Source organism: Pagrus pagrus (genome assembly GCF_965226575.1).
Source record: "Pagrus pagrus genome assembly, chromosome: 19".
NCBI lineage: Eukaryota > Metazoa > Chordata > Actinopteri > Spariformes > Sparidae > Pagrus > Pagrus pagrus.
The window spans coordinates 3389009-3399355 of record NC_140203.1 but is presented as its reverse complement, the minus strand read 5'-3'; the positions used below and the strand labels follow the sequence as shown (position 1 = coordinate 3399355).

General features: G+C 41.5%; 1 protein-coding gene across 1 annotated transcript; it reads left to right on the top strand.

Annotated features, from left to right (window-relative positions):
- Positions 1 to 236: 236 nt before the first annotated feature.
- On the top strand, positions 237 to 10286 carry grk5 (G protein-coupled receptor kinase 5). Its single transcript, XM_084383468.1, has 16 exons — positions 237 to 297; positions 1103 to 1192; positions 1298 to 1410; positions 2403 to 2480; positions 2969 to 3066; positions 3151 to 3243; positions 3413 to 3476; positions 4568 to 4708; positions 5501 to 5691; positions 5775 to 5812; positions 6368 to 6457; positions 6730 to 6938; positions 7014 to 7151; positions 7975 to 8112; positions 8197 to 8328; positions 9794 to 10286. Exons 1-16 carry the CDS (start codon positions 246 to 248, stop codon positions 9881 to 9883), a joined length of 1755 nt encoding a protein of 584 aa, XP_084239594.1. The 5' UTR covers positions 237 to 245; the 3' UTR covers positions 9884 to 10286.
- Positions 10287 to 10347: the final 61 nt, after the last annotated feature.

The window sequence follows — 10347 nt, the reverse complement described above, 5'->3', positions numbered from 1 at the left end:
CAGAGTTCGTCCCTCCTCTGTGACGAGGGAGTGTCGAGCTGTCATGCAGAAACACCTGCATCTCCATTCATCAGTGCGTCACTGCGGGGACTGCAGGTTAGACACTCCTCTCTGTCTCAACCCGACCAACTGGACTGTTGTTGTTCACTGTGGCTGGTGATGAGTTCTTACTGTACTACAGTCAGTGCATGAACGCTTTGGACAAATAGACAAAGACAACTTGTAGGACAAACACACAATCCTCCATGGAGATTGACAGCATGGTAGCAAATAGTGCTCTGATCAGAGCCAGAGAAGGTAAGAGGCCTCTTTCATGTTTTTCTGCAGACTGTTTGTCCAAAAATGTTTGTAAAAACTTATTTTCTCAGCTGCTGAAAGTAGTTACAGTGACAAAAACTCATGTAATAGGATGTCAGAGGACGACAGGTGCTTATTATTTATGGTTTAAATGTTTACTGGCACTTTTGGAGCAAAGAAAAGGCTCATTTTAATGTGGTGCACATGGTTTTAGATCAGTGACATGCAGAGTTTTTAGACTTTAATTTGAAGATTTCCCTTTGACAGTTCATGACGTAATCTCCTGGATTACAGATGTGGAAGATGTTTCTTGGTGGGGTTATCTGGGGGCACTGACAACACAGTGTTTTGAGGATGATGAATGATTAAAGTGCACTGATTGCTCATCGTTATCGTTCATCCTCAGTGAATCTTCCGACAAAAACTGAGCAGAAACATATCATTTTCTTATTAAAGTGAAATGTTAAATATATTACATGTACATGCTCTGTTTTGTAAAACAAATATGCTCTGGGGGTAATTGCAAAGTGACAGCATGGCCATTGAAGTTTGAAAGTAAGTTGCAGAGTAATGCGGTCCCACAGGCTTTGCTTACCTGTTCTCAGAGCTATTAATAGTCCATTCACTGTCGTGGAGCATACTATTGTCTGAAACCTGACGGGCTAGGCATGCGTGTACGCGTGCACGCTTATGACACGTTGCTGACATAAGCGCCATTCTGAGTTCTTCGTCATCACCATGGTGAACATGTTTTCATAACACGAGAGCCTAAAATACCTTCACTTCCTCCGTCCTGTGCCTGCAGGTGGAGGCAGTAAAGGGAGGAGCTGGAAATGGAAGGAGATGCTTCGCTTTCCTCACATCAGTCAGTGTGTGGACCTGGCCATGAACATAGGTGTGTGTGTGTGTGTGTGTGTGTGTGTGTGTGTGTGTGCACAAGTCAGTACATCATCATCAGTAGCCGCGTGTGATTTCACATCATGTTTATTTTCTCCATCAGAGCGAGATTACTACAAAATGTGTGTGAAGCAGCCGATTGGAAAGAAGCTGTTTCAGCTCTTCTGCCGGAGTCGTCCTGAGCTGCAGAACTACATCTCCCTCCTGGACGCTCTGGTACACTTCAAACTCAAAAACATGATTTATAGCATTTCTACTGTAAGAAATACAGAACAACTTAAAGCTCAGGAGGCAAATAAGTGGTTCGACAGTATGAAGTTAAAACACACACTAGACAAACTATAAGGACACACAACAGGTGAGTAGGGTAAACGTTTTAACTGATAGATATCACCTCGAAATATCAGCTTCAAAATTGTTTTAATGGTACAGTAATCTAAATATGTCTTTAAAGGAACAGTTCACCCAAAAATGAAAATTCAGTCATTCTCTTCTCGTTCCCATGGTGAAGAAAACATTTCTGGAGCTTCGCAGTAAAACAGAGCTGCAGCGTTCTGCTAAACAACTGAAGCAGCTGGAGACTTGTTTTAAAGTAAGTTAGTAAAAGTAACAAAACAATTGAAAGAAAACATTAAATGGCTCCTTTCAGCTCATCAAGTGGAATAAATCATATCTTTTCAAATCAATTTGGGATCTTGGAGGAAATCTAGAGACTTGGATAACACGGGACGAGCTGTATGAAGCCATTTTATAGTTTTTTCAGTTGTTTTTTACATCTTAAAACAAGTCTCCAGCTACTTCAGTTGTTTAGCAGAAAGGTGCAACGCTGTTTTGCTGTGGAGCTCCAGAAATGTTTTGTGGACGACGAAACTTCACCTGACTTCCATCAGGATGATGGTAAAGATTAAATACTATTCACCACATGAAAGGAACCTTTTAAAACTAGACAACCTTATAACTTTTAACTTTAATGCAATTAATGTTACCTGTATTGCTTTAAAAGTATTGTAACATTGTTTTATTGTTTTTAAGATCCAATTTGTAAGTATCATTCCCGACTCAACAACAAATTGGATCCTTAAATCTGTTGCAATTTTGATATTTCTTGTCTTTATATGTGTTATCAGGGTGTCTGCGAGCCTGCTCTGAATGTCTCTCCCTGTTTAAATAAAGGTAATGATGATGATTTTCTTCTTTGTGTTCTGTAGGAAGCCTTTGAGACAAAATCAGACGAGGAGAGGAAGGAATTTGGCGTCAGCATCATTCAGAGATTCCTCTTGAGTCAGGTCTGACAACGACACAGAAAACATGAAGTGCTCCCATGAATTTACAACAAATATTCTTAAAGGAGACGGTTTACTCTCATTTTCAGGTTTATAGTTTTATCTGTCTCTTTAAGGCCCCTCCTCCTTAATATCCAGTCTCCTCTGATTGGTCAGTTCACACACGCCTGAGCCAGCATCGCTAACAACAACAGAGCAGCTGTGCTGAATCAATTCTTACGTGCCAATTAGCCACTAGGCATAAATTATGCAAATGTGTGACATGGTGACGTAGCGTGATGTCACAAAGTCACAGAATTAAAGGCAGGACTACTGACGAGGCGTTTATGGAGCAGTGTTTTCCGTGGGAGAAAGGACTTTCAAGACCTTTTACATGCGCATGAACCTATAACACACCGAAGAAAAGTGAAACACAAAACAAAAAGTCTCCTTTAAACTAGATCTACATCCAATCAGATATATCTGACTCCTGCATGCTGTTTTCTCCTCAGTCCATCCAGTGTGTGCCCGTCGTGCAGAAACACGAGCAGAGCTGCGTCGAGAGTCTGGAGCTCAATCCCTTCGGGGACGTCTTTCACGACTGCAGAGAGTAAGTCCACTCGTTTCCCTCTTTCCTTTCACGTGTATATACGTCTTAATAATGACTAACCTCTCTGACTGTTTCGTGGATCAGAGACCTACATAAGTACCTCAGTGGCGAGACCTTCACCCAGTACCAGGAGAGCATGTTTTTTGACCGTTCCCTACAGTGGAAGACGATAGAGAGGTCAGTTCGTGTGAAGACACGTAAAAACAGACAGATAAGCCGGGCAGCTGGTTTATCTGCTCGTACTCGATCCACTCCGCTGCCATCACTGTTGGCTCCGTGCCACATTCAGCTCACAGGGTTTTACCTTCAAAACTTGAAAAACTGATCCTGGTGTTTTCTTCTCAAGGCAGCCCATCACCAAGCACACGTTCAGACAGTACAGACTGCTGGGGAAAGGAGGGTTTGGAGAGGTAAGACTGCAGTCACATCACATAATAAATGCATAATAACATATTTATTCATCTTGATACAGCAACTACAAACCTTAGTGAAGGTTTACCAGTGCTCATCAGGCATTTATTAACATTCTTAAAGGAACAGTTCACCCAAAAAGTTCTTATTCATCTCCTCACACCCATGCTGATGAACATTTCTGGAGCTTCACAGCAAAACAAGGTTGTAACATGTAAAAAACAACCACAAAATGGCTCCACACGGCATAATCCCAGTCTCCAGAAGCCCCAAGATCCCAAATTGATTTGTTATTTACACCTTTCTGTCTCCACTGGCTGCTAAGCTAAAAAGTGTCATCTGAAGTTGGTGCACGAGGTCGACTATGCGTCAAGGGTGTAAATAACAACTTTTCAAATCAATTTAGGATCTCTGGGCTTCGGGAGACTCAGATTATGCTGGACGAGCTGTATGAAGCCACTTTATGTTTGTTAAAACAGTTAAAATCACTATCACATTGCCTCAGTGGGCAAACAGATAACGACATCGTCCTTATGACCTCGATTCGAGTAAGAAAACAAGTCTCCATCTACTTCAGTTTTTTTCGGAGAATGCTGCAAAACTGTTTTGCTGTGACGCTCCAGAAATATTTTGTGGACGACGAGACTTCACCTGACTTTCCATCAGCATGAGGGTGAGGTGATGACTGAATTTTCCTGTTTGGGTGATCTCATCCTTCAAGAAGTCTAGGAACTGTTTACAAATGTCTTATAGTCTAACAGTTAAAGTGTTTTTTATGCTATTGTTACACCAATATAGTATAATAATATATCTATTAAATCACATTTAATAGAGGGAACTTAATATCAGATTTCTTTCAGTCAGTTTCTATTAGGAAGATTTTTGTCAAGTCGAGGCCGTAAAGATAAAACTACTCGCGTGACATCACGATGGTATCTCGGTTTGAAGCTGAAGGCGTTCGACCAAAACATGTTGTTTTGCTTTGTTGTTGTTGTTGATGTGTTTACATCAACCCGTTTTGACTAATGTCTGTCCCTCTGAAGTCCTCCAAGAGCGCTGTCACTTAACACATATTGCGTTTTGTCTCCAGGTGTGGGCTTGTCAGGTGCGAGCTACAGGAATGATGTACGCCTGTAAAAAGCTGGAGAAGACTCACGTAAAGAAGAGGAAGGGAGAGGGCATGGCTCTCAATGAGAAACAGATACTGGAGGGGCTGGACAGTCGGTTTGTGGTGAGACGACTACAACTTACACTCTTCTCTGTTTCATCCTGCAGCTTTCTGGTTGCAGCAATTCACAAAAAAAGTGTATTTATTCACCAAAAAGAAGACTGCAAGCAAACATGGCCATTAACAGCGCGCATTTAAAAAACATTTCCATCAGTGAATAAACAAGCTGTTCTCAGAGGAAAATAAGGTCCTCACAACACTGTTTGAAGCTAGTAAGGTGGCAGGGTCCACCACATATAAATAAAGTAAAACAGTATGAGACTGTTGTCCTTTAAGGTCAGTTTGTTTAGTTTGTTAGGCATAAAAAATCAGTCAATGAATCTTCTGATTAATATTTGTTCCCCAAAACTCCACAGGGCGCCTCTAAGAAGAGGAGTAAGAAATAATAAGGAATAAGGAGCGCTACTCGTGATCAGTGCAGTGAAAAAAGGAAAATATAAAATCTCACAACAGTAAACAAACATCTGGGTAGTAAACAGAATGATAGAATAAAAACTACCGAGCTAGAATAAGAAATATATTTTTAAAAAAACACAATGCATTATCCATTAAACACCAGAACAGTTGCAACACGCAGGGAGCCATGAGCCACTACGTCCATGCACGCCGCCATCTTGGCACGATACCATAAAAACCACTGATAGAATCGATATCGAATCAGAAATAAAATCGAATCAAGACTTTTGTGAAATCAGTGGTGATGCACGGCTCAACTTCAGCAGGAAGTCTTTCTAGTTTTGTATTTTGTACTTTGTAATCTGATCTAAACTTCACAGCACTTCCTCCTCTGCTCAGGTGAACCTGGCGTACGCTTACGAGACCAAACACGCCCTCTGCATGGTCTTGACCATGATGAGCGGCGGGGACTTGAGGTATCACATTCACAACATCGGCTCGCCCGGCCTGGACAAAGAACGAGTGCGGTTCTACGCCGCAGAGGTCTGCTGCGGTTTAATTCACCTCCACCAGAAGTCCATATTATATAGGTCAGTGTGTTTCCACGTCAGCATCAAGTCATACGTCTTCTGTCCTGGACACTCTGAATGACACACTGTCGTTTATCTTCCAGAGATCTGAAACCAGAAAACATTCTGCTGGATGACAACGGTATGTACCGAGACGGTCTTTACAAAAAGCTCCTCAGATCACATTCCAACCTCTGCAGACAGATCACGAGGACGTTCTTGACTGACACCTCGCTGCTCGGCTATTTATAGCTCTGAAATTAGTATGTCTGGTTTCATTGATAACGATCGGTCAATTGCTGCGCCAATCAGACTCACTCTTCAGATGCACCCACTTGTTTTTTGAGAAGGAAATAGTGTCGAAGGTGTTTTTACAGGGTAGTATGAGGAAGTGAAGCGCTTGGAGGAGTCGGGTGTGGTGTCTATTTAAAGCACACCTCTGCACCTGTGGCTGCATTCTCGGCCGAACGTTTGAAGACCCGGAACCACCTTAGTTTTGAATGCCATCGTAATTACAAAAGGCTAGTTAGAGTATTTACGGCTGTCACGTGGTGTCTGCAACAGTCCCATTAACCAGGGCCAACTCCTGGAGGGGAGGGAAATTAGGAACTGATTAAGTAGAGTAGAAGATACGTCACAACAGCAAACATCTCAAACCAGTTCTGTGGATTTCTTTAATTGTTTTTGTTCCCCGAAGGACACATCCGCATCTCTGACCTGGGCCTGGCTGTGAGGCTGACTGATGGGAAACTGGTGCGAGGCAGGGTGGGAACGCTGGGTTATATGGGTACGTATCTACGTCACATTACCGATGTCCAGCCAGTGTCAGTGTCTCATGGAGCCAAAAGAGGCACTAATCTGTAAACTGTGCTAAAATAGCATGTAAAAAAATGTGTGAAAATCTGGAATTCACATGTGAAGATGCAAATTTACACGTTTTACACAACTGGAAATTCTGATCCACGTGTGAAAACAGTCACATATGATCATATGTAATGCACATGCACAAAATTGGTAAAATCACAAGCAGATTTTTGGATTTGCGTCACATATTTTCAGCTCCTGAGGTGATCGGCCACAAACATTACGGGATGAGCGCTGACTGGTGGGGCCTCGGCTGTCTGATTTATGAGATGACCGCCGGTCAGCCTCCTCTCAGGGAGCACGGCGAACATCCCAAACCCCCAGAGATGGAGAGGAGGATTCTGACAGAACAGGAGGAATATGGTGACAAGTTCAGCAAGTGGGTGAAGGACCTGTGCTCTTCGGTAAGTTCAGAAACTTCTCAACAGGTTCACGAATCAAACGTCAGGAAGTAACAGGTTTTCTGTCCTGGACTGCAGCTGCTGACCAAGGATCCAGCTCAGAGGTTGGGTTGCCAGAGCTCAGGGGGGGCAGAGGTACAGTCGCATCCTTTCTTCAAAAAAATCAACTTCAGGATGCTGGAGGCCGGACTTGTTGAGCCTCCATTTAAACCTGACGTGAGTACACAAATGATTTATACGACTTATAATAAACAAAATAACACAAATACCGTCTCTGCACGTGTGTGGATTTACCTGTCAATGACGTTGAACTGACAGAAGTATTCAGATCCTTTTCTTGAGGTAGAAATACCACAGTGTCAACATACTCTATTACAAATAAAAGTATTAAAAAAGTTTTATCAGGAAAATCTACTTTTGCATTTGGTATCACTTTCTAATAACCCAGTTTATGAGGGGTTTATACAACCTATGAAAAGTCTGTACTTGGTATTAATTATACACAAAATAGAGTCAAAGTTCTGTTAATTTAGCTTCAGTTTAGCAGCAGCTGATGTCCACAGGACTCTTCATGTTTGAATGTAAATGTCTGTAGATTGACGTCACGTTTGCACGTTCAGTTGACCGGCTGTGCACTCACCAGAAGGTAAATAACACCAGAAATATGAGGAAACGATGCACTGATAACGTGGGAAATGGTAATTCGAGAGAATTCCACTTTCCTAATTAAAAATCTGCTTCTTCTTAACTTGCTTTGTCTTCGTGTAATTCTACCTCCGAGGAAATCACCTCCAGTGGATAGTTTGAGCACTTTGTACCTTCTGCATCCAGAACTTTAAAAAAAAAACATATTTTAAAAAGTAATGGGTTATGAACTCATGAAAAAGTAATGCTTGTGGTTTCTGAATGCAACATCATCGTCGTAAACACACATCCCAGGTCTGTAACTATTTATCAGATGTAATGTAGGTTAAAACAATGTTGTGTTTTAAAGTCTGTGGGTGGTTCGTTTCTGAGTTCACTGTTTTCACTCCTCCAGCCCAGACAGGTGTACTGCAGCGACGTGCAGGACATCGAAGAGTTTTCTTCAGTGAAGGGAGTCACTCTGGACCGGATGGACAGCAACTTCTACTCCGAGTTCATCACAGGCAGTGTCCCCATCACCTGGCAAAATGAGGTACGCTCATGTCAGGGTTACATTATATCATCAATCCAGAAGGAATCTACAAACTTCACTAACCGTCTTCTTCCTCCTTTAAAGATGATAGAGACGGGATGTTTCAGGGAGCTGAATACTTTCGGACCTGAGGGATCTCGGTCTCCAGACCTCGACTGGTCCCAGGCCCCCGGGAGCCCCAAACGCAGCCTGCTGGACCGGATCTTCCGCAGACGTGTAAGAACACTTTCTTCTGTGACTTGTCAGAAGTGCACACATTCATTACTCAAGTAACGAGTAATTACTCGAGTGAAAGTAATAAAGTACAGGCACTGAAATGTACTCAGTGTATCAAAATGTGTGCTCAAAGCTAACTGGAGCTCACGTCATATTAATATAATTCAAAGACTATTAAAGTTAAAGGTAGAATCAGTAGGATTTGTCCCAGCTGTTCCTGAACGCACCACAAAGATAGTTGATTGTTGAGTCTCATTCCCAGGACGTCAAATAGCCACATGTTGGGTTGGTAAAGCGTCCCGAGCAGCAACAAAGTGAGAAAATAAGAAACTCTCTGCAGATACGAGACACTAACACGCCTTTTCTCCCCATTCCAGCCTCCCTCTCTGTCTGTTTATGTCTTCTTACGTCTCTGAAATCAATCTTGTGATGTTGGGAAGGCGGCCTGCGATGACGCAAAATAAAAATAATCCATAATTCCCCTCAAATGCATCAAACTAAAGTAACAAGCCTGTTTTGAAAATGTGAGGAGGAGACTTCAGTGAAGTTAGTTTTAAGTTGGATATTCAACAGACATTCACGAGCCACTCACACATTTCAAGTGCACCCGTATTGCAGACTTTACAGTAAACACACGGAGAAGACGGCTACAGCGTGTACCGACTTCCTGTTTTCAAAATAAAAATGTGGGATATTTAAAGCAGAGATACTGTGTTTAAAGCTATTGCGAAGCTATTGAGATGAGATGCTAATATTTGCATATAAAAATTAATTAAAAATATTTACAGATGTAAAATGTAAAAACAACAGGTGTTTTTTGTATATATGTGTGGGATCATGTAACTACACTGGCTGCATGAGATACGCCTCTTGTTTTTACATTTTACATCACTGAATATTTTTTATTAATTTTTATATGTAAATATTTGCATTTTAGCTCAATAGCTTCCAGGTATTAGCATTTTAGCTCAATAGCTTCCAGGTCATGTGATCAATGGACTCAAAATCATGTTGGGATCATGTAACTACACTGGCTGCATGAGATACGCCTCTTGTTTTTACATTTTACATCTGTTCATAATTTTTATGAATTTTTAGGCTATATGTAAATATAAGCATTTTAGCTCAATAGCTTCAAACACAGTACTTCTGTTTTAAATATCCCACATTTTTATTTAGAAAACAGGAAGTCGGTACACGCTGTAGCCGTCTTCTCCGTGTGTTTACTGTAAAGGGGGCGCACTTGAAATGTGCGAGTGGCTCATGAATGTCTGTTGAATATCCAACTTAAAACTAACTTCACTGAAGTAGGAGGAGAAAGTTCAGTTTTCAGTTCAATAAATACTCAAGTAAAGTACAGATACCTGGAAAAAATTAATTAAGTACAACACCAAAGTATTTGTACTTGGTTACTTCCCACCGCTGGTAGTGTTTGAGACGGCTGAACATTTCTCTCCTCTAACAGCACCCTTCAGATGCGTCGGAGGAAAGCAAACAGATTTTGGTGCCCAGTGAAACCTACATGAAGTCAGGACTGCTCAGCACGGCCCTCTGAGGACGCCCACAGCTCACTGCTGCTCTGAAGACACTAAGACACAACAATCATCACAGCATAGCATGTTTCACTGTATTAGCACTTGCTTCTTCTTGTAAATTTGAACTGTTCTGTCAGTCACACACACTCTCCAACATTTATTATTTCCATCCATTTTTAAAAACACATTGTGAACGGCCATTTGTTTTTTGTACTTGTATTGTGAATACTTGAATTTTGATACAAACAGCAGGACACATGAAGCTACTTCATAACAATAATTCCACCAGTTACGCTGTTTTAAGTGAAATGCCTTAAATAAAGCTGATTTTTTTTTTTTTTTTTTTACGCAGCGCTTCCAGGAGTTTTATCCAGATTAGATGGCTGAGTAGGAAAATATGTGTCGATTTTGGTGGTTAAAGGTCACTATAGTCACACTTAACGAGATGTAGACTGTTATTCCTTCTTATTCCTTCCTTTCTTTT

Bases quoted from the DNA above. Each gene is read 5' to 3' on its own strand.
- grk5 (XM_084383468.1), top strand. From the start codon at position 246: ATGGAGATTGACAGCATGGTAGCAAATAGTGCTCTGATCAGAGCCAGA. The intron at 5,692-5,774 runs GTCAGTGTGTTT...TTTATCTTCCAG, and splicing joins CAGAAGTCCATATTATATAG to AGATCTGAAACCAGAAAACA. The intron at 7,152-7,974 runs GTGAGTACACAA...TCACTCCTCCAG, and splicing joins AGCCTCCATTTAAACCTGAC to CCCAGACAGGTGTACTGCAG.